At 52.2% G+C, this 23541-nt stretch overlaps 2 protein-coding genes across 2 annotated transcripts in view; both read right to left on the minus strand.

The window, feature by feature from the left end:
* Positions 1-1722: 1722 nt before the first annotated feature.
* Positions 1723-13203, minus strand: BEAN1 (brain expressed associated with NEDD4 1). The gene is made up of 7 exons (XM_087827414.1): positions 12960-13203; positions 11632-11706; positions 6290-6445; positions 5192-5401; positions 4409-4465; positions 3014-3158; positions 1723-1999 (listed from the first exon to the last, which is right to left on the minus strand). Exons 1-7 carry the CDS (start codon positions 13201-13203, stop codon positions 1723-1725), a joined length of 1164 nt encoding a protein of 387 aa, XP_087683540.1.
* Positions 13204-20446: 7243 nt separating this feature from the next.
* Positions 20447-23541, minus strand: part of CDH5 (cadherin 5) — a 31240-nt gene continuing 28145 nt past the window's right edge. The window contains exon 12 of the mRNA XM_016213140.2: positions 20447-22586. Coding sequence (XP_016068626.2) covers positions 22066-22586 — 521 coding nt within the window. The 3' untranslated portion in view covers positions 20447-22065. The remainder of the gene's footprint in view (positions 22587-23541) is intronic.

A 23541-nucleotide genomic window follows, 5' to 3' on the forward strand; every position in this document is an offset into this window, starting at 1 on the left:
ATATTTTTTGCCTAAAAAACAGTGCACCACAAAGGCGACAAAACTGCTTGTAAACAAGGTCCTACTCCAGGTGGAACAAGAGGTTCCAGGTGCTACCGAACTTTTGACGGATTCCTTTCAGTTCTGTACTGCACAAAAATACAATTTCTACACAAAATAAAATTCACAATGGCCATTCCAGCGACTGCTCTTCTTAAGAAAGGGGTTAGTGAATTGTTTTAGCCCTTCATTGGTGGAATAGGGGTGTGGGGGAGAGGATGGATGGGGGTTGTTTAAGGACCAGCGAGGGAGGCAAAGTGGGTGTGAGGACTCTGCTCCCTGCTGCTGGTGATGCTAGTGGGGACCCTTCTCAAAGATTCTCAGCGGCCACCCTCTGGCAGGCTAGGTGTTCAGGATCAGCTCTGTTACCTGCATGATCTCGGAGGGAAATTGCTGGATTTCATGGGCCAAGATCGGAGCCTCTCTACAACTAGGCAAACCCACCCATGTCCTTCTGTAGTGTCCCGGCATCAAGGCCGAGATGCTACCACTGGGGTCCTCTTGTAGTTGCACGATGGGGCTCACTTTGCCTTTCCTCTGTCTCTGCAAACATGCTGGAGGGCAAGACCAGAGCATGTCACCTCAATTCCCAACTATGAGCCCCCACCCAAGAGGACAGTACCAGTTTCTGGGGTCTGGCTCCAGCCCATTTAAGCTCAGGCCACCTGGGTACATACTTAGTGAGGGGGCCGCTCCTATGTCTTGGAGCCCTTATGTTCTTTGAAGATGCTTAGTCTGGGAAGTGGTTGGACTGATATGGGGGCAGCTGTAACCAGTCACCACCATGGCACAGCCACCAGGAGCCCTGTTCGTCCCCTGGGTTTAGGGTGGGGGCTTTGGAGATAACTCCGCTAGCACCACCAGACTGAGGGCACTCGGTTAGGGTGAGGGCAGAGTGGGCTTGTACGGGTCTCCAGGTTGTGCCTGAGCCCCCCAGGCCCGTGTCCCTCACCCCATAAGTGGCAGGGTGGTGATGTGGCTCTGCTGCCCTGGATTTGACAGAGAGGTTCAGCGTAGAGCTGAGCCTCACTGAGACCTGTCCCACCAACCTGGGTGACAGGTTGCCCTTGGAGGGCATGGGGGTAGACAGCTGACCTGGGATGGTCAAGCTGTTTCTAGAGACAGAATCAGAGTTTGGGCACAGCCTGCCAGGCGAGGGCAGAGGCAAACAGGCCCCGGAGAGGCAGGAGCAAGCCTGAGGTCCTCCTTTACCTCTCTTCTCCCAGTGCTGTCTACAAAGTCATAGCCCACAGGCTGGGGAGGGAACGCGAGGTAGGGAGAGCTTCATTTTTAATGAAAGCTTCACAGATGAGTGTGCATGGGCGTGTGCATGTACACATGTCTTCACACGTGTAGGGCATGTTTGGATGTATATGTACACATGGGTGTGTCAGTGTGTATATGTCTGTGTGTATGTTGTGTTATGTGTATACATGTAGGAATGCTGTGTGTGCATGAGTTTGTGTGTATGTGTGTGTGTGTGGGGATATGTGTGCATGTGTCTATGTATGTATCTGCATGTGTATGTGTGCATATGTCTGTGTCTACGTGTACGTGTGTGCATATGTCTGTGTGTGTATATATGTGTGTGCATGTGTATATGTGTGCGTGCACGTGGTCCCCTGTGTTCCCGAAAGGTCTTACTCAGCCCCTATGGGCTGGCAGGACGTGACCTGCTGGCATTCACACGATTCTCTCTGGGCTCCCATTTGGGGTGGGTGAGCCCTGGAAGCTGCGTGGCTCTGGTTCGGGCCCTGGCAGTGGCAGCAGGCTCGGTGGAGGGCTAGGCCAACACACAGCCTCATAAGGGGGCAGGGCATCCATGGAGTTGGTGTGGAGGCCACTCTCCACCTGCTGGCATCCTCTGGAGCTGTGGTCGGTGTTGATCAGCGAGTAGGGTGGTGGTGCGTCCATGGGGAGGTACAGCTGAGTGGCCCCTGGTCCCATACACTCTTCATAGCTATAAGAGAAGGGGCTCCCTCAGGGCCTGTGGAACCTGCCCTTAGGGGCGGGTGTGGGGTCTTTCCTCAAGAGCTAAGAGCCTGTCCGGTGATAAGCTGCCCTGGCATGGACCAGCTAGGCCTTTGGCATGATGGGTCCAATGAAACCTCTCTATTCCCCAGCGAGGGGTACCACAGAACCACTGAGACCTAGGTTCTGGTCCTGATTCAGCCACAATGTTGTGTGTGAACTTGAGTGAGCAAGTCACTGAACACTGGGTCTCAGATTGCTCAGAACAGCAGGAGCTGCTGTTGGTGCAGCATCTCCCAGGCTGGGCACTGAGTGTGCGCAGCGCTGGTGGGAGCAACCTCAGGCTGCCAGTCACCCCTTGATCTTAAGTCATTCCCTGGGGCCCCTCTGAACCCACAGGTGCAGGGCTAAAAAGCATCCTCTGTCCTGGGAGAGGGCAACTGCACTGCCCCTCCCAGTGCCCCTGAGGGCAGAGAGAGAAGCGTGAAGGGTGATAGGGAAGACCTGGGTGTTTGTTGGGCTGAGGGTCTCCTGGTAGCAAAGTGATGGGACCCCTCTTCTCTTTCCAAGTACTACCTGGTGGGTGATCTGCCTGCGGATGGCTGGCAGGAGAGGAGCCAAAGGCCCTCCAGAGAAGAATTCACCAATGGCACAGCTCTACCTGATGGCCCTGAGTGGAGTTTGGACACAATGGCCTCCATCCCAGTGGATGTGATTTGGGCTTTGGGGGCACAAACAAAGGAGCTGGGGCCTGGACCCTCCACCACACCCCTTCACCCCTGAAGGAGTCGAGCTATTCTCTTCCATTTTGAGTGTCTCATGGTGACATCTGCTGAGTCAAATCCTGCCTCCCTGGAAGGGGTGGGGAGACGGTCACAGCCTCTAAGCAGATGTTTTCTGCATCTATACCATTTAGGAAGGTGTTGCTGTTTCCCATGGGGGGCATTTGTGCCTAGACCCCCCCCCCCCCCACACACACCCTTTTCCCCAGGAGGCCTCTTACCGAGGTGGAGGATTCCTGCACAGCCAGTGGAGCCTGATGGCCTCCGCCTCTGGATCAGAGCTGAGGTCAAAGGGCATGGTCCAGTACCCCACAAGGTTGCAGGTGTCGTGTATCCCGCTGCTCCAGTATGTTTCTCCCTCCGAGTCTGCAGGGAACAGACATTCAGCTTGGGCCTCAGGCTGGTGCCAGGGAGGGTCCTCCCGTATTTACCTGAGGCTACAGAGACTGTTCTCTCCAAAGCACCCTCCTGCTCCTTACCAAGCACAGATACCCTCAGTGATGGCCCCAGAATGTGAGCACCAATGCTGTGCTGGGCATGGGGTCCCAAAGAGGAAGCAGAGCTGCCCTGCCCTGGTGGGGGCTCCCAGGGCGGTGGGCAGTCTGCCCAGGGGACAGCCCAGTACCGAGCAGTGTGCCTTGAGCTTTGATAGACACAGAACCTAATAACATGCTGTAGAAGGGAGCTGAAATGAGATTTGTTTCCCTTTAGGGCAGCAGCTGAAGAATGAGAACTTTTGGAGGAACTTGGGGAAGAAGCTCAGGAAAGAGGTAAGCAGGAAACAACAGGTGACGGCAACCAGGGCTGCTGGGCTCTGGTGCAGGGGTCCCCTCCCTGCCAGCGTTGTCAGAGGAGGATCCCGCCTGCTGTCCAAACGTCAGGAAAGCCAAGGCTGTTTCCAGGACAGTGGGGTGGCCCTGGTGGGAAGGGCCGCCCATACTGCTGTTCACCTCTCCCCTTGGACTGCTTTTCTTGGGTCTCCCAGAGGCTGAGCACCTTAGGGAAAGTGAAGCTGCTCTGAGGTACTCACTTGGCTCAGCCCCCAATCCTGAGATGACCCAAGTCAGTCCCAAGCATCCAGCCAGGCAGAACTCCTGAGGACTAGCTGGAAAGGAACTGCCTGCCCCTCATCTGAACTCCCCAAATTCTTTTTATATCGTCCCTCCTTCCCTGACTTCTGTGTCAGCACAGACCCAAATGGTCCAGGCCTCTGGAAGCCCCCCATCCACCTCATGGAAGGTGAAATCTCCCCATCCCCTTCTTTACCAATATTAATAAATACCTCAGTTCATTATTTAACCCAAATCCAAGGTTAACATCCCTTGACAGGCCTGGCAGAGGGGAGGCGGAGTTTGCATCCATGAGCCCCTCCTGGGCCGTATCCTCATGTGCTTGTGAGAGAGGCACTGTGGCTGTCCCCTTCTTTCAGATGACAAAAAGGACAGGGGAAGTCACTTGCTCTAAACCTCAGCAAGTGAGAGGAGATATGGTCAGCCACCAGATCTGTCTCCTAAAGCTCAAGTTCTTTCCATCTTATGGAAACATAATTTCCTTTGTTGGTTCGTTCGTTCATTCATTCATTCATTCATTCATCATTCACTCATTCACTCACTCACTCACTCCCAGACATTTATCGGCCACTCTCTCTGTGCTGGCCAGACTGTAGAAGGGCCCTGTGGGCAAACAGAGGAGGACCCATTTTGTCCTGAGGGCATTGGGGAGCCTTGTAGGAGAGCTGGGCTGAGGATGGGCGTGGCCACAGTCCAGTTACTTTGGTTACCTGTGGAGAATGCTTTGGAGTTGCCAGGCTGGTGCTGGCAGGTGGGGGCACCAGCATAAGTGGCCTGAGAGCAAGTTTTCTTGGAGGAAAGACAATGAAAATAGTTAACATTCACTGAGCACTTACCCATTAGCTAGGTGCTAATTTAGTCCTCACAATAACATTTTGGGGGGAGGGTCCTGTGTACCCATTTTAGAGATGCCTGCAACCCAGGAGGCATCAGGAGGTAGCCGCTCTGCCATGGGAGGGGGCGGGTGGTCAGGGAAGGCCTCTCAGTGGTCGTGGGTGATCAGGAAGAGCTCACAGGTGCTCACCGTAATGTTCTCAGTGGCATGAGAAGCCTGGGTGTCTGCCAAGGGTGGGGCTGATGGTCAGAGGGGAGATAGGTGGCTACTCCCCAGCCCCGGCCACTGTTGGTCCAGGCTGTACTGATAGGTGGTCCAGATGGTGCCTGGATGGAGGGATGGATGGAGAAAGGCATGGGTGAGTGGGATGGGAGGATAACCTGGCAGGGGCATGAAGAGGTGAATAGGTGGGGGGACGGTGGGATGAGTGAGTCGATGGATCAGTGGACGGATGGAGGGAGGGATAAGTGGCCCTGAGAAGGGCAGCAGCTCACCTTGGCCATCCTCGTGGTCCCCACTGGGGCGGCGGGGCTGCAGCCACGACCGCCTTTCCTTGCGCAGGCTGCCCAGGATGATGGTGACGCAGGAGATGGCGGTGACCATACCTATGACTACACTTGCCACCATTACAGGAGACACAGCCAAACTACTCTTCCCCCAATTCTCTAACCCAGGGTAGAAATAGCCGGTATGGTTGTGTGGACCTGTTGGGAACAGAGAGGATACTGAGCTGGGGCACAGACCCCACCACACACTTTCCTCCTCCATCCCTGCGAGCTATTCACCCCTAAGTGCAGGGTACTTTGAGATCAGGACCAGAGATTCTCTCCTGGCTGCTCCTGCCAGGGAGGAGGGGAGCAGAGTCCTGAAGGAGCCTTTGGTAGCAGGATCTGACCTCCCCTCCGCTCCTCTGAAGCCTCTGGTCTGGGAGATCAACTAACTCACAGATAGGAAAAGGGAAGCTCAGAGAGGGCAATGGACTTGCCCAAGGTCACACAGCAAATGAGTGAGCCCAAGACTCAGTGCTAGACAAGGACTCTCCTCCACCAAGAAACAAGGTGAAAAGGTCAGCATGTCTTTACCAAGGTCTTGGGAAGGGGGAGGGATGCACAGGAAGATGGAGTATGAGGACCAGCTTTGCTGGCCTCCACAGGTTTCTGAATCTACAAATTCAGTTATAAACTGCATATCGTCTGGAAATTTGATAGTCATGTTGTTTTAGATAATTGGATTTTACCCTTGGTAGTGTGCTAGTATTGAACAGGTATAATTGGTCATTCTACTCCCTCACAAGGATGACAAGGGGGTGATGCCACAGTGCTACTCTTCTCATGGTTTAGAGAGTGTTAGTGACATACTGTGTGTGTATAATAGTCACACGTATTATAATAGTCCTTAAACTATGGAGATCATTGTGGATATTTTGAAGTATTGGAGGTACCTTTCTAACTTGAAAAAAAAGATGATTTTTGGAAAATGTTTAAACTATTTTATGAGCAATTCTTTAAATTTCATTTGACTGAAAACCTGAAATTTCAATAATAGACAAGAACTCTTTAACAAGGCTGCCACCCAACTTAAAAGGTGCCCACCTTGGCTTTCATGGCCATAAAATGTTATTCTTTGACGTGTAGTAGTCAAGTCCTCGTTCTTAAGATTTCCAGATTGTTCCACAATGTTATCTTCTGTATCATTTTCTGTAAATTTTAAAGTTAAACATGAATAAAGTAAATAACTATATACACAAACTAAAAAATATTTTATATATAAAAATTAAGAACACCCGTTAATCCAAAATACCATTATGAGAGTGAAAAGGCAATCCACAGAGAGGGAGATAATTTCCACAATAATATATCCATCTGAGGACTTGCATTCAGAAGATAGAAAGAACTATAAATCAATAATGATAAAACCCAAAAGAAAAATGGGCAAAAGAATCAAACAATCACTTCACAAAAGAGATACAAGATGCTAAATTATATTTAATCACCAGGGAAATTCAAATGAAGGCCACAAGGTGATAGCTCTACTACCCACCAGAATGACTAAAATGAAAAAATCCAGACAACACCAAGTGTGGGCAGGATGTAGAGCAACTAGAGCTCTCAGACATGGCTGGTGGGATATGAATTGGTACACTCTGGAAAACTATTTAGCTCTAGCTATTAAAGCCAAACATATATATGCTCTATAATCCAGAAGTTGTACTCCTAGATGGAATGCATTCTCCAACAGAAATGCATCCATATATTCACCACAAGCCATGTACTAGAACTATGTGGTCCAATATGATAATATTGTAACTACTTCATTAAAATAAAATTTAAAACTCAAAATTCAGTTGCACTAGTCACATTTCAAGTGCTCAATAGCTACACATGGTGGCTGGTGGCTATCATATCGGACAGTGAAGACATAGAACATTTTCCTTATCATAGAAAGTTCTATTGGACAGCACTGTTCTAGAACATTTATAGCAGTATTATCCATTCATAGCCCCAAACTGAAGGCCACCCAAATGTCCATTAAAATAGAATGGATAAGTGATTTGTGGTAAACTCACACAATGGAATACTATATGGTGATGAGAATAAATGATCCACAGTTATGTTCAGTGGTATGGAGAATCTCATAATGTAATGTTGGGCAAGAGAGGCTGTGAGTTTAGTTTGTGAAGTGTACTGATACACTGATGACTTGAGCACCTTTCAGAAAAAAGAAAGGAAGGGAAAGAAATCCCTGATTTGTAGTGTTTGTCAATTTCCATGGTGTAAATACTCCCATCATGGTGGATTTCAAGCTGACTATCAATGGTTTAACAATGGCTCAGGAAGCTCCTGATTATTTAACTATTGACACTTATAAGCTGGTATTTCTACTAAACAAACAAAAACAACCACTCTAGAGACTCCCCAGAAACGGAACTCCTCAGTTCTCACTCCAGACGTTCAGAGATTCTGCTGGTGTCTAGGGACCCAGAGGGGGAAAGATTGCAGCAGGCAGGAGGGGAAGGGTTTGCTGGTCTGACTGTCCACTGCCTGCAAGTGAGGTGAGGGGCACTGGTTGTGACAACCTTTCTTTTTGGGTTAACAGTCTTTGTTTCCAAAGAGGGCTGTTCTTTCTCTGCATCTTCTCTGAGAACAGGGCAGTGGGCTCTGTGTGGAAAGAGAACTTTATGTGGCATCAGGCTGGGCGCCTCAGAGTTTTAGCCACAGACACGCTGTGTGAGCTGGTCAGTCCCCAATCTCCATCTCAGTTTCTGTACCTGTGGTGTGAGGCAGTTTGGGTAGAGTCCCGGAGTAAATCCCAGAGGGTCAGCAGATGACCTCTTATATCCAATCTACAAGGCAGGGAGAACCTGTTTTATTAAGTTATTCCATCACCTGCCCGTGATGAGGTCTGGCAGGAGGCTGGCCCTGCTGGGAACCCTGACTCTGTGGGACACCCAAGCCCACCCAGACGCTCTTCCAGGCCGTGATTCCTGCCAGCCTGTGAGCTTAGCAGAGACAAGCCCCACCTGACTTCTGTGGATCACTGGGTGCTAGCTTCCCTCCCTCCTGCTTTGCTACAGGCTCAGTCTCCCCTGGGGCCCGATAGCCTCTCCTCCCAGAGGTCTCTCCCTGGAGGCCAGAGGGTGGCAGGCTCTCCCCTCCTCGCAGGGAGCCGCGTGGAGCTGCCATCTGCTGGTGTGACGAGGTGGTGGGGCATCTGTTCTTGGAGCCTGGGCCCCGGGGGAATCCTCGGCCACCCTGTCCAGATGGAGAAGCGCCCATGCCTCCAGCCTTCTTGAGGAGCCAGGCTGGTCCGCCTCTTCCTCACTTACTGCTTAAGGCTGGAAAATGGCTCACAGGCCTGGCACAGGCAGGCAGAAGACCTGACTCCCCCCTTGCAGCAGCTACGAGGCCTAAGCCCCTCTGGGCTTCCCTGGGTCAGGGGTTCCCTGCTTTCCCTTCCCTGTTCTTGCCCCCTCTCTCTGCCTTCATCTTAGCTGCTCTGTTAGAGGGGAGGAGTGATGAGGCCTGCTGGGGCCGTCTCTGCGAGGGGCCGGGAGGGGGTAGGGGGGACTGGGGAGGGGGCAGTGCCTGGGAGGAGCCGGCTCAGCCTGGGCTGATTAAAGCCTGCCCGACTCCCGACAGGCCACCAGATGTTCCCATTGCACCCAGTGACTGAGGCTGTGGAAGCTGGACAGACCCGAGCCCACCGCCCTGCTCCCCCTACATGGGTTGACCTTCCCCCCCCGGGCATCCTGAGCTGACTCTAATATTTCTTGGGAAACTTTGGGGCTTGTCTTTCCATCTGGGGACCTTTCTGTTTGCCCTTCTCAATCAGCACGGGGTAGGGCTGTGGACACCCAAACAGGAACAAGCTATGGCTCCTCCCCTAAGTCTTCCAGGTTCGAGTGGGAAATCTTGGTGTCTTCTCATGTACTGAGCAAGATCATTCGTGAGCTGGGAAAGTGAAAACAATTCCCTGTTCAGTGTCTAAGTTCACAGAGCAGGTGTTGGGCTGGAAGGGGGGTGTTAAAGAAGAACGGCATGGGTCAGGGGTTCTCAGGGTGTCTGGAGCTCCTGTGTGCTGCGTCCTTCCAGAAACTGTGTGAGGGCATCAGTTCCATCGATTCGTTCACTTGTAGGCTGTTTAACAAACAGTAATTGAGGCAGTGATTTCTGGCTTGGGTCTGAAGAGGGGGCTCGGGTGGGGGGTAAAGTCAGAATGCCAACCTGTTGACCCAAATTGGAAACCCTGGGGTTTCCTTGGGCAATTGGTGGAGATGGGTGTGTTGGAGGGGAACTGAGGGCCACTCCCAGACCTCTGGGCTGAGGGACTGAGTTTGTGGTGTCCTAAAACCAGCGCAGCAAAGTCAAGCAAGGCTGACCTGGAGGGGAACACAGAGAGTTCCATTTGGGACAAGCTGAACTTGAGGTGTGGGGTGGCGGCTGCCCAGGGGAGACAGGCAGTAGGAGGCAGAGGAAGGACCCGAAAGCTCAGGAGAAGCCTGGGTGGGAGAGAGCCGTGGAAGCTGCCAGCTTGGAGGCTGCGGCCGAAAGCCGAGCGAGGATGAGGCCTGGAGTGTTCTGAGTGAGAAGGCCAGGGCCAGGCTGGAGCCTAGGGGCAGGGGCAGGAAGATCCGCCGCCCCCGCCGTCAAAGACCAGGAATGGTGATCAGACCCCAAATGGCCAGAGGAGAACCCCGAGGCTCAGCGTCAGGGACGCTAAAGGAGAAGTCATCAGGAAAGTTGAAGTGACCTGCAGGATCAGAGGTAGCTGAGAACTGGAAACTCCGGGAGGAGTTCAGCAACATGGAAGTCCATGAGGTGTTGGGGTGAGGGGCCGAAGGCAGACTGGGGAGTGGAAAGGGGGGACAGTGAGCACTTCTTAGACAAGTTTGGGAGAAAAGGGAAGGAGCTGGATTAGACGACGTGAGAAGAATTGGGCAGAAAGGGAGAGAGATGATGGAGGAAGGGGTGGCCCCAAAGCCCCACAGCAGCTGGCCTGCCGTTGCCTGGGACCTTCTGCCAATGAAAATGGAGTGGACCCCAACCTGCAGGGAGATAGAGGCAGTTGCTCTGGCTGAAGCAATGGGGGTGGAGGGCCCAGGGTTCTGCTCACCTTGCCCTGCAAGGAGTGTCACAGAAGCCCCGGAGTCCTCAGCAAGTGGATATGCAGAGGGCTGTCAGGCAGACGGGCAGGGCTCTGAGGGGCCTGGCTTGACCCCAGGAGGTTCTGGAAAGCCCTCTACACTCAGCAGCCCAAGCCTTCTCCACTCCAAGCTGCTCATGGGGTGAGGACATGACCACCTCAGCTCTCTGTGGGGCAGATGTCCCCAGGCTCTGCCATGCCCCTGAATGGCAGCCTTGACACCTGGCCTGGCTCCTGGACTTTGATTTTCTGAGAATGCCACAATAGCCACAGTGATGACAGTAATGGTAATTTACTGAGCTCATATACTTTCTATCAGTAACGATCTTGTTAGCTCTTGACCTGAGCCCTCCTTGGGTACCCCTGGTGGCCAGCAGCCTGGCTGGGCACCCCTACCTCCCCAAACACTATTCTTTGCGCAATGACCCCACTGCCACCTTAATCCCCTGGGCATGCTGGTGATCCCACCCAGGCAGGGTACGCCAGCTTCCCCTACTCACTACTGCTGCAGCCCCCTGGTGTTCAAAGATTTAATAATCAGGGTTTCAACTATTTGGAAGAAAAACTCCAACCCCAGTATATGTGACATGTAACCAATGGTACAAATTTGAACAGACAGTGATGAGTGGGAATGAGCATGAGAGAGGAACAATGACAAATAGATAAATGGGGCTAAGGTGGTCTCCCTGATTTCATACAGACTCATAGTCCCAACTCACCAGGAAGGGATGGGGAGGTCATATTTCCTTCGATGAAATGAATTAGGAAGTAAGAGGCTTCCTAGTGGGGATGCTCCAGGAAGGGTTTCTTAGGACAGTGACTGCCAAGGAGTGTGTTCTGTGGCACCCCAATCCCGTGAGACATTCCTTGTGATCAATTAAATTTGGGAAGACCATTCCTAGGGGAGCCTTACAACACACATCACCACATTCAAGGCTTCAAGGCTCTGAGAAGTCCTGCAGTAGCAAAACCTACTTGTCTCACCCAGCATTTTCCATACTCATTTGGTCATGGAAATTTTTTTAAGTGACCCCATTAATATCCCTTTGAGGAGCCCTGATCTACACTTTGGGAAGTGCTGAGACAGACCACTTGACAGAAGTGAGATGTCTCTTGCGTACATCAGGGGTCTTATGTGTTGCCCTCCCCACACACATCATACCACATCCACCCCTAAGCAGATCCTTGGAGTTCTTTGCCCAGACATTCTAAAGATATTCTTTGTAACCCTGACTCCAAGCTCTTCCCTCATCTGGCCCTGAGTCATGGAAGGATGCAGAAGGAAACTTACGGGGGCAGGGGTCTTTGAGAGACATCTTGGAGCAGAAGGACAGACCAGTCCGCCCACACAGCTCTGACTCTTCACCTGCAGAGACAGACAGATGATGGGGGTGCCCGCACAACACCCACTGACCTTGCAGGGTGGGAGCTCATGTTCCCTGGGCTGTCAGCCTCAGGAGAGAGGATTGTGACTCTGAGAGCAAGTACCCACTCTGGATGGGGGCCAGGGAAGCTCTGGGCTGCAGTGTGGGGGTGCTGTAGCAGGGATATGGCAAATTTGTGCTGGGGTCCCCATGGTGGGTGGAATCTCTCTCCTGGGTGGACCCTTGAGTGGGAATGGGAGATGCCATGGAGTTCTCCTGAGTCATGAACCTGTGAGATCCCACTGCCTCAGCCAACTACATCCCAAGCATCTTATAACTGTTGGGCCTAGAAGGACCTTTAAAGATCAGCCCAATGTCCTCATTTTACAGAAGGGGAAACTGAGACCTGGAGAGAGTGAAGGGCTAGTCCAAATTTCCACAGCTGGCTTTGGAAGGGTGTTCATAGGTGCACAGCTCAAACCATATTATTATTACTATTGTCCCAACAACTTTAAGAGGAGGATACTCTTTTTACTCTCATTTTATAAATAAGGAAGTTGAGGCTCAGAGAGGTTATATAGCTTGTTTGAGGTCACACAGCTTCTAATTACAGGCTGGGACTAGAACCCAGTTTGTCTGACTCTAAGCCCACAGTGTCAGCCAACACAATCCCTTAGAAGGCACCTAATGTTCTGGAATACAGGCCCAGAGAATGAAAATGTCTCTTCCCCAACTCTCCCTACTTGGTGTGACCTTGACCTGAAGCCTGGATGTCTATGTAGCGAGGAAGCGCCAGGCCACCGTAAGGCCCATTTCCAATGGAGGAAACATTTTCATAATGAAACCCGTCCTTCCTTGCCGGTGTGGCTCAGCGGCTGAGCATCGACCTCTGATCCAGGAGACAGCGGTTGGACTCCGGGTGAGGGCACATGGCCGGGGTGCGGGCTGGATCCCCAGTAGGGGGCGTGCTGGAGGCGGCCGATCAATGACTCTCATCACATGCTTTTCTCTCTCTCCCTCTCCCTTCCTCTCTCTGAAATCAACAAAGACATATATATTAAAAAAAATCAAACTGCACCACGGATGCCCCTCTGCAGCCTGGCCTCCCAGGCGAGGCGCGCTGCTGCGGGTGACTCATCTCCGGCTCAATTTTCTGGCTGGAAACTGGACCGCGGGCGGGCGCGCGGGGGCGGCGCGGCACTCGCAATAATCTGATGCGTCTGAAGGGTCCGCGGCAAGCCCGCGGCACCCACACCTCTGCCCAGTGCCTCCCGCTCCCACAATGCCTCTGTCCTGGGCGCTGCGGCCCCGGGCGTGGACAGTGAGTGCGTGTACACGCGAGCCCCGGGCTCCCAGCTGCGCGCCTCCTGCCGCCGGGGCGGCTTGGCGCATGCGCGGCAGCGACCCAGAGGATTTCGCGACTGCGCCAGGCAGGGGCACCGGGAGGCAGGTGGCCGGGCGAGCTTGTGGAAGGCGCCCTGTGACATCCACATGGGCATGCGGCTCAACTGTGCAGCTGGTGGGCAATTAACACATAGACATAAAATGATAGAAAGTCTCCGAGGAGGAATCATGCCTGTAACTAACTACAGATCATCTAAGATACAATGTACCTGCTCAGAGAGTGATGAGTCACAGTGAAGTTCTAAGCATGCTCCACCTATCCAAGTTCCATAGCCCTGAGCCTTTTTAAGCCTCGGTGTCCTCACCTATAAAATGGGGACGATGATAGTACCTAAATCGGGGGGCTGTCATCGGAATTCAAAGGGAAAATGCTTATACCTGGGGAATAGCCTGTGTTTGAGGCACGTTCATGATGCAGACACCGCAAGGCCACTGGGAAGGTTCCAGGTGACCGAGCCATGTTTCCTCTCCCCCACTTTTTGAAGGTTTGCATCACGCCACTTTGCTTTCAGGAAAAGACCTACGCTAGTACCTGTTTCCGCTAACAAGATTTTTGCTTTTACCGCAAAAGGTGAAAAGTGAAAATAGCGGCCAGCGTTTGGTTTGCAGCAGCTGTAAGAGAGGCAGTCCTGCACCCTACAGCTCGTTCCTGGGGGAGGACAGTCAGTATCTGGGAGTATCTGCGCCTTATCTCGATTTATTCTGTGCACCTGTTGGCAAAACTCGTGTCCTAAGGTGATAGCATCTTCATTTTACGCCATTTGGCTTAGGAAAGGTTTCGCGGGAACACTTGTTCAAGCAGCAGGGGAAACCTATATATTATTTTAGTCCTTACAACTGTACTGGGAGGTGGTAATATTGTTCCCATTTTCAAGAGGAAACTGAGGCTCTGAAAGATAAATCTCCTGCTCAGAATCACATGGTATATTACAGTCCAGTTCCAGAAGCCCTGCTGGCCTCAGTTTCTCCATTTGCTTTTCTGCCCCTTACCCTGTGCTCAGAGCATGTCCAGGGCAAAGGCTTCTGGATGTGTCTAATTGGATTATTCCCAAAGTCTGAGGGTGATGCTCATATCCCCATCATGGTTCCCATCGGCCTTGTTCCAAACACTATGTGAACCAGGAGATGCAAACCTCCTAATTTGTTTCTGATTAACTCAAGAGTGAGGATTATGGAAGATCCTCACTCTAGGGTGTGATACTCTAATGGGTGAATGGGGGTGGGGTAGGCTACAGAGGAAGAAGAGAAGGGGTTTCTGTGTAGAAGGAGCCCTTAGGAGGCAGCCCATTCTGCTTGTCTAGCCAGGTCCCTACCAGGCACCATGTGGGCAGACCCACCCATCCTCTGCCCCCCACCTGTTCTGGGCAGCTGGGCCACAGGTGCCAGGACTGACATGGTTGTCTACAAGCTGAACCTTTGTTTTCTTCTCAGTAATGCTCCTGGCCACCTCCACCCTCCATGCCACCCCAAGGATCCCAGCATCCCCTCCTAGACCCTGGGCTTCATCAGCTCTGTTCTGGGTCTGAGGCCCCAGCTGCAGAGACCAGGCAGATCTCTTCCTGGGGATGTTCCAGTTCTGCTGTTCTAACCTCTCAGTTAGCCACTGGCTTCATTTCCTCCCTGAGGTTCATCATTTCTGGGGCCTCAGGGCTCAGTGGTCTGGATGAACACACTATGGCCAGCCTAGAATCAGGGTTGGGACCCCTTAGATCTCCTGCTGTCTCCTTGACCTGGTGGCTAGTCTCCCTGCTGCTTTCCAGCCTCAATGGTCACCTCTGGAAGGCCCACCTGACAGCCTGATGGCTCCCTAGGGAAAGTAATCCTCCCATTCCCCCACACCCCAGAGTGGAGGGAGGTAGGCAGAACTCCCTTTCACCGAGTGAGCAATCCATGAGGAGCCCTCCACCAGGGCAACAGACATCAGCCAATGGCAAAAGGAAGCGTCAGTCAGATACAGTTTTTTCCAACCTGGATGGAAATGGCAGGGTAGGGAGGGGCGGCAGAGGGCGGGGGAGGAGGGAATGTCTGAGAAAGGGCCCTCCGGAGGGAGCTTTGTGTCTCAGTTATGTGTCTGCAAGGCCCTGGGGGATTCAAAGGCTTCCTCAGAGGGGGCTATGTCCCCACCACATCATGGGAACTGAGCCTCAGCATCTACAGGTGCTGGTCAGTTCGTAAAATGACACCTGTAGCCAACCTGAACGGAATACTGGCTGTCAAGCACTGTGCCCCAGGCCTCCGACAACATCGTCTCATTTAATCTTCCCAATCCACCTTCCCCATGTCAGATAGGGAAACTGAGGCTCAGAGAGGCAATTGAGGCACAGGGTGAGGAAGCCACTTGTTCCAGGAGAGCAGTCAGGATGTTTGAGGAGTCAGGAGGGGCATCCTCTGGGCAGGTGCCATGGGTACTGTGTGGAACAAGACCAAGGACCTAGCTCCTGGAGCCCCCCCCTCCCTTGCGCTTCACACCTGCCACTTGTGCCCTCCCCTTCGCAGCCTGGGTCTGGCCACCCATGCTGGCACTTGCGTGGGACCAGAAGGGCAGCCCTGGGTGCCTCGCAGCCGGCCTCCAGCCGGAGGAAGGCGGTGGGGAGAGAAGGGCTGCGCCAGTGGGCCTGAGGAGGGGGCGGGGGAGACGCAGCTGTGTCGCTTGGGTTTGTGCAGCCGGCCAGAGCAGCGGCCTCGACTCGGCCCGGGCTCCCTCTTGCCGCGCAAGGAAAAGTCTGCCGCAAAGTGGGAGAAGGTGCGGTGCGGACGCCCCTCTCCCACCCTTCGAACTGGGATTCGCTGGCGCGGCGGCCGGCGCGGCGGGCACTGGAGCCCGGCCAGCGCCCAGGTGACCCGCACGTCGGAGGGTTAAACTTCCCGGCTCAGGGGTGGGGAGTGGGTTCTCGCTTCAAACTCCACAAAGCTCAGACCCCCTCTTCTCTTCCACCCCGCCCGAAAGTGCTTCCTAGTTTCCCCCTACTTGGGTAGGTTAAAGGATTCCCAGAACTGACGGCACCGGGGCGGGGAGACTGTCTTATGTCCCTAACGTGGGGTGGTGGATGCTCGTCTGGGACACGAGTCAGGCAAGAATCCGGGAGACCTCCCCTTCCCCGCGACCCGATGGCATGCTCAGGGGCAGACGGGGCTGGTGCGGGTCCCCACAGAGGCCCCACAGAGGTCCCCACAGAGTCCCGGTCCGCGGGGATCGCGTTCCCAAAGCGCTGCGGCTGCGCTCGGCACCGCGCGCCTGCCCTCCCGGGGCGAGCGCCCCAGGTGCGTGTGGAGGCGCGGCCGCGGCAGAACGCGGGAAGGGCGCCGAGACCCCCTCCTTGGGCCCCCCCGGCACCGCCCGCCTCACGCCCCTTACTCGGCTCGGCTGCTCCGCTCCGCGCACCAGTGTCGGCTCGGTTCCCGCTCCCGCTCCGGCTCCTGCTCTGGTTCCCGCTCGAACGCTTCTGCGCTGGGGCTGGGGCTCCGGCTCTGGCGTTGGGGGGGGGGGGGGGGGGTGCGGGGCACGGCTCCTCCTCTGCCAGCTCCCCGCTCAGGGGCGGGGCGGGGCCAGACCGAGTGGACCAGCTGCCGGCGATCCGCAGTCCAGGCGCCAAGGGCTACCTGTCCCCCCTCCCCCTCTCCCTCCCTCTCCCCAGGTAGAGGTGCGCTTCCAACGCTGCTCCTGGGCCTCAGTGGTGCTGCACCGCCACCCAGGTCGTTCCTGAGATGGGGGCCTCAGGGGAGGGCGGCCCAGCACCCCTCTGTGCGCAGCCACCCGAAATCCACTCAGACCCACCCAGCAGCAGGGCACGTCGGGGAGGCCAAGAGATGCAGGAGGCCAGCGAGCCAGCCAGACGCGTGAGGACAGACAGACGGGTGTAGAGAATGACATACAGACCGGAGGGAGTAGGGAAGGGTAGGCAAACGATGTATCCATGGAAGGCCAGTGAGACAGCTTGGTCAGAGGCAAGGCAGGGCACTGCGGCAGGGAACCTTGTCATGACCTTTGGGAGGGACAAGCCCGGCATGGCCTCCTCCTCCGAGCTGCCCGCAGGCAGGTGAGTTCTGTGGAGCGCCAGGGTGTCAGCTAGGCCTCAGCCTTCCTCTCCGAGCCGCCGCCATGCCTATGCCCCCCTCCCCCACCCTGTGCTCTCTGTACCCCCTCCCCCAAAACCTTGGGCTCGGAGCTGGGCCCTAGCAGATACATGCTGCTTCAACGGGGTACCTGACTCAAACTATAAGAGAACATTTATTTGGAAAATCACAGAGGTTGAAGAAGTAATTCGTAGAAAAAAATGGGCTTCAGAAAGAAGTTATAGAGGCAAAGAAAGGGCCCTGGGAGCTTAGAAGTGAGGCAGGTAAAAGTGCGGTGCCTTGGGGGAGGGGGAGGGGAAGGAGGAGGGGAAGGCGAGGGGTGCTCCCGGGAGGGGGAGCACATTGACTAACTCCCTCCTAATGGCTTTAAGGGTGGAGATTTCAGAGGAGGTCCTAGACGAAGATTTCAATAGAGTATTCAGCAGCTTTCCAGTATGAGAATGATGTCTCACCAAATAGAGAATATCAACAAAGAGGTAGAAATTATTTAAAGAGAACCAAATAGAATTCTGGAGTTAAAAGTACAATAAGTGAAATAAAACATTCACTAGAAGAGTTTAAGAGCAGATGTGAGTTAGCTGAAAAAAAGGACCAGCAAATTTAAGGGTAGGTCCATTGAGATTATCTAGCCTGAGGAACAGAAAGAAAAAAATGAAGAAAATGTATAGTGCCTTAGATACCTATTGGACATCAGCAAGCATTCTAATATATGTATAATTTGAGTCCCGCAGGAGAGGAGAGAAAGAGGCAGAAAGACTATTTGAAGAAATAATGGCCCCAAACTTCCCAAGTTTGGTAAAAATATTAATCTATACATCCCAGAATTTCAGTGAACTCTAAGTAAAATAAAAATTTATCTTGAATTTGGTCTAGACACATCATATCGAAACTATTGAAAATCAAATACAGAGGGACTATTGAAAGCAACAAGAGCTAAACAACTCATCACATACAAACTTTCCTCAATAAGATTGACAGCCATTTCTCCTCAGAAGCCAGGGAAGCCAGAAGACAGTGGGTTGACCTTCAAAGTGCTAGAAGAAAAAGCCTATAAACCAAGGAGTTTATATCTGGCAAAACTATCCTTCAAAAATAAAAGAGAAATAAAGACACTCATAGATAAACAAAATGGTGAGAATTTCTCACTAGCAGATCTTCCCTACAAAAATACTAAAGGGAGGCCTTTAGGCTGAAATGAAAAGACACTAGACAATAGCTTCAAACCACAAAATAAATAAAGACCAGAAGTAAAGGTAATTGTATAAGTAGATATAACAACAGTTTAAATAGATATTTTCTCATTTGTAACTCTTCCCTCCTATATGATTTAAAAGACAACTGCATAAAGCAATAATTATAAATCTATGTTAAGGGGCATACAGTGTATAAACAGTAATATGTATGACAATGGTAGTATAAAGGAAAGGGTGGTAGTGGAGCTATATAGGAGCAAAGTTTTGTATTAGGTTGGTATAAATTCTAACTATTGTTATGTTAAGATTTTTTAAAAAATACATCTTTATTGATCTCAGAGAGAGGAAAGGAGAGGGAGAGAGAGAGATAGAAACATCAATGATGAGAAAGTCATTGATCAAACCCGCGACCCGGGCATGTGCCCTGACTGGGAATCGAACCCCTATCGCCTGGATCCCAGGTCGACACTCAACCGCTGAGCCACGCCTGGCTGGGCTTATGTTAAGATTTTAAATATGATCCTCGGGGGAACCACTAAGAAAAGAACTTAAAATAGAGTAAAAGATTTGACAAGATAATTAAAATGCTACTCTAGATGATATCTATTGAACATAGAAGAAGGCAGTGTTGGGGTAATAGACGGACAAAAAACATAAGACATAGAAAACAAATAGTAAAATGGCAGACATAAACCCTACCTTACTGATGATTGTGTTAAATAGAAAATGATTACACACTCCAATAAAAAAGAGATTGGTAGGGTGGGTAAAATGCCATGATCCAACTATGTTTTGTCCATAGAAGACACAATTTATATTAAAGGATACAAATAGATTGAAAGTAAAAGATGGAAGAAGATATAGCATGTAAACAGTAACCAAAAGAGAGCTGGAGTGACTATTCTAACATCAGACAAAATAGATTTTAAGATGAAAATTGTTCTTAGATGCAAGAGGTACATTTTATAATGCTAACAGGGCCAATCTGTCAAGGAGATACAGTCATTTAAACTTATAATGCCCTAACAACAAAGACCAAAAACACGCAAAGCAAAAACTGATAGAACTGAAGGGAAAATAGACAATTGGAGAATAATAGTTGATCTCGGTACTCCTCTTTCAATAATGGATAGAAGAACTAGGCAGAAGATCAACGAGGAAATAAAAGACCTGAGCAACCAACAAGCCCTAATAGACATCCACAGAGCACCCCACCCAACAGCAACAGCATACATATTCCTCTTGCACATGGAATGCTCTCCATGTGTTAGGGCCTAAAACAAGTCTCAATTAATTTACAAGGATTGAAATTCTAAAAAACTATGCTCTCTGGTCACCATAGAATGAATTTAGAAATCGATAACAGAATGAAGTTTGGAAAATTCACAAATATGTGGAAATTAAACAATACATTCCTAAGTAACCAATACATCAAAAAAAATTGCAAGGGAAATTAGAGCAAAAATTGGAAATTGAGATAAAATGATCTCTGAGAGCTTCAAAAAGTTGTGTTTGTGTAGAGCACAATTGGCAGAATATCATTCCTGGGGGACACAATGCTCTGGAAATCCTGCTGGCGGGGGTCAGGGAGCAGGGACCATGCTGAAGTGGGCTTTTCCCCCCCAATCTCCAATTTAAGACCCAAGTCTGACCTGGAGGCATCTGCTTCTTGTTTTGATTATGAGATTTCCCAGCTGGGGTTCCAATGTTGGGGTTCACACATACCAATAAAGTGCCAGCACTCCCTGTGGTCAACCAGCTAATTGGAAATTGATTTCCTTCCTCCTTGCTGGTGTATCTCACCTCCTGGTTCATTTATTGCAGCTTCTTCAGCTTCCAGAGGTGCTTGCCTGGTGTGTAGGGTGGGATTGGGGGGCATGTATGAGACTGGGTGATGGTATGGGGTTCTGGGAGGAGAGGGGGCTAGACTGGGTGTCCCTTGTCATTATCTGCTGCAGTCCCTTCTCTGTGGTGTTTCTGAAATCCTGTTGGCAAATGTCCCCTTGCTCCTTGGTGGCGGCGGTGTGTGTGTGTGCCTTTCACATACACTCTCTCAGCAATAGGAACAAAAGAATTTCAAGATCTTTATTTAGGTGTATATAAAAAAAAATACAGTACGTTTCATGCACCAGTGTGGTCAATATATAGTCAATATCCCTAGAGCAATTATGACAATGATAGGAAATAGAAGATTATAGGAATCTGTTTATTCAACTAAAACACATGACTAAAAATTGTTAACCTAAATAGCAACCTTATTATGCAAAAAGTCTTATTTTATACATTTGTGAGAGCTAGGAATGTGTAAGTATTATTAGTAAAAAACATATGTATAAAAAACTAGTTATTAGTTAAAAATAAAGTCAGTGTTATCTACAATCCCCTGATGTGTAAGGGGCCTTCAGAGTGGGAACCTTAGTCATGATCAAGGGTGAGTTGGAGGGTTTGCCTCCACCCCTGTCCCCTCCCTCTGAGTGATTCCACTTCTCCCAGGTGTGCTTGCAGTGGACTGTTTCCTATGTGGCGAGAGGGGAGATGCACAGAACACTATAGGACTTGGGTAGGGTAGGGGCCTTGCCTTCCACAGGCTGTGCCTGAAGGATGGGGCCCTGCTGGGGTTCCCTGAGATGTGGCAACAACGAGGTGTAAAGGCAAATGGTGTGGCTCCATCGTGCAGTCATATTTGGGCTTGGACATTGGCCGGAGCTGCCAGTTGCTACGGATCACATCTTGAGTGCCTCTGAGTCAAGGGGTAAGGGGGAGAGAGAGAGAGAGACAGGGAAGAGAGAGCATGGATGAAGGGCCAGGAGAGGCAGAGATGGGAAGAGGTGTTCTGTTCCCAGAACATCAGTTCCCACTTCCCAGGCAAAACTAGAGGAGTGTCAGTAAGTCTCAAATTGGGATCACTGCTACTCTAGGCCCTCTCCGGAGGGCATGGGTGTGGAGGTGGCCCTCACCCTATGATCTGTCTCACATGGTCTCCAGTGTGCCTCAGGATGCATTCACAGTTGCTTCAAAGTTCAGCAAGCCATTTCCCTGACTTTGGTTGAATTTTCAATGCTCAGTACAGTATAGTAACCAGTGTGGCAGGCAAGTGAGGTCACCTGAGGACCCAAGGTTGATAGCTGCCAAGGGCCCCTTCTTCCTCTTGACAGGCCTGGAGAGGGGCCCAGGAGTGGTAGGGGACTTGGGAGGGTGTGAGGAAGTTGAAGCAGGGCAGGCGTGATGGACGGTCCCAAGTATCCCTTTGGACTGGGCTGCAGGGAGTGTCACCCACAGATCATTGCTGTCCTGCCCTTGCCTCCAGGAAGACAGGCACCAGGGCCTTGCCAGGGGATTTAGGGACCTCAGGGGAAGACCTCTCCTTGGTAGTTGAACATAAGCTCTTTGAGGAGCCAGAGAAAAAGTCTTTGGGTTGGACCTGTGGTCTCTGGTGACAGGGTTATGTGGACGTCCAAGCGCAGACAGACCACTAGCTTGGATTTTCCAGCATTTTTGGGGTAGCCATCACTGTTCCTGGACATGTCAGGGTCCTAGAGTTTGCTGCCCAAGGTGGCGAGGTCTCTGGGACCCACAAGGAAGGGCTGCTGGGCTGGGGTGCCAGTGCTGTATTCCAGGGCTCAGGGCCTGGTGTCCAGCTGGCTGGAGCCGCAAGTGATTTGGGTCCCCAGGCCCAGAGGCATGTGGCCCCTAATACGCCAGCTCCTCCCGGGAGTCCATGCTGTACAGCTCCGCCAGCATCTTGAACCTCGGCCCCCAGTCGTTGAGGAAGTCGTAATCGATGTCCGAGTCGGAGGAGTCGGTGCCCAGGGAGCTGAGGGACTTGGCGATGGACTCGGAACCCTCGTAGTCGAACAGGTGCAGCGTGTCGAAGGGCAGGCTGCTGCTGTCGTGGTCTGCCTCGTCTTTCTTTACCTCGATCACAGTGGCCATGTCCCCGAGCTCCCCAGGCTTGGTGGGGGGCAGGTGCCGCGGTGGCTTCCGCACCTGGGCGTACAGGGAGGGCCGCACATCCCGCGTGGACCGTGGCGGCTTGGGCCCGCCGTGGCGCACCGAGTTCAGCACCGACACGTCGTAGCTGGTGGTGTCCATCTCGCCGCCGCCCTCCTCGTCGTAGGTGACCAGCTGCTCGTGGATCTCGGTCACGCTCTTGCCATGGGCCCGGGCTTGCCTCCGGAGCCGCCGCCGCAGGAAGATGAGGAGGGTGATCACTGCCGGTGAGCGAGCAGTGGGTTAGAGGGAGTTAGACGTGGCCCAGCCACTGGCCGCCTCGACCCTCCGGGTCTCAGCTGCACCCTCCTCTCTTCCCCGGGAATCCCTCCAACTTCCCAGTGGCATCCCAGCCCAACACAGGTTTGCTTTGGTTCAGACACCTAGTGGGCCCACCTCCCCACTTCCCTGGGACGGAGTCTCTGCCCCACCCTGTCCCCATGTGGTCCTGACTGGCTGTTGCTGCCACTGGTAGGGGTGGGAAGGGAGAGGCGCCGAGTGGGCCTCCCTCAAGTTCGTTCTCAGCCTCATTTCCTCCCTTCTTTTACCACCGTGGCAAATCCTCTGTCACTTAAAAACAAACCCCCAGATTATTTCTGTGTGCATGTGTCTGTGTGTGTTTTTAATTGATTTTAGAGAGAAAGAGGAAGGGAGAGGGAGAGAGACAGAGAGAAACATGGATGTGACAGAGAAGCATCGATGCGTCTCCTCCTGTATGCATCCCAACCAGGGATCACACCTGAAACCCAGGTATGTGCCTTAACCTGGAATTGAACTGGTGACCTTTCAGTGCATGGGATGACGTCATCCAACTGAGTCACACTGGCCAGGGCATCCTCTGTCACTTTTGAAGGCCAGTAGGCCAGAGGTCAGGGCAGAAATGGGCAAAGAGATGTAGCTGGAATTTGGAGAGCAAAGATTCTGGGCCATGGCTTCATTGACAGGTGTGATAATGATAGTGGATAAGGGTGGTGTTGGCAGATGTGGCACTCAGTGCAGGAGCAGCGGTCACTCTTCAGCACCTACTGTATCCGTGCTGGCACCCAGGGAGGTGAAGCTGGCAGTCCTGTTTCCCACAGGGGCCTAGGGTAGGGTGCTGGCCCAGGGCTATACTGTGGGCTGGAGGCAGGATTGGACCCGGGTCCCTGACCTCTTCCTCCTCCGGAGCGGCCCCCT

Source organism: Miniopterus natalensis, chromosome 18 (genome assembly GCF_054644295.1).
Source record: "Miniopterus natalensis isolate mMinNat1 chromosome 18, mMinNat1.hap1, whole genome shotgun sequence".
Classification (NCBI taxonomy): domain Eukaryota; kingdom Metazoa; phylum Chordata; class Mammalia; order Chiroptera; family Miniopteridae; genus Miniopterus; species Miniopterus natalensis.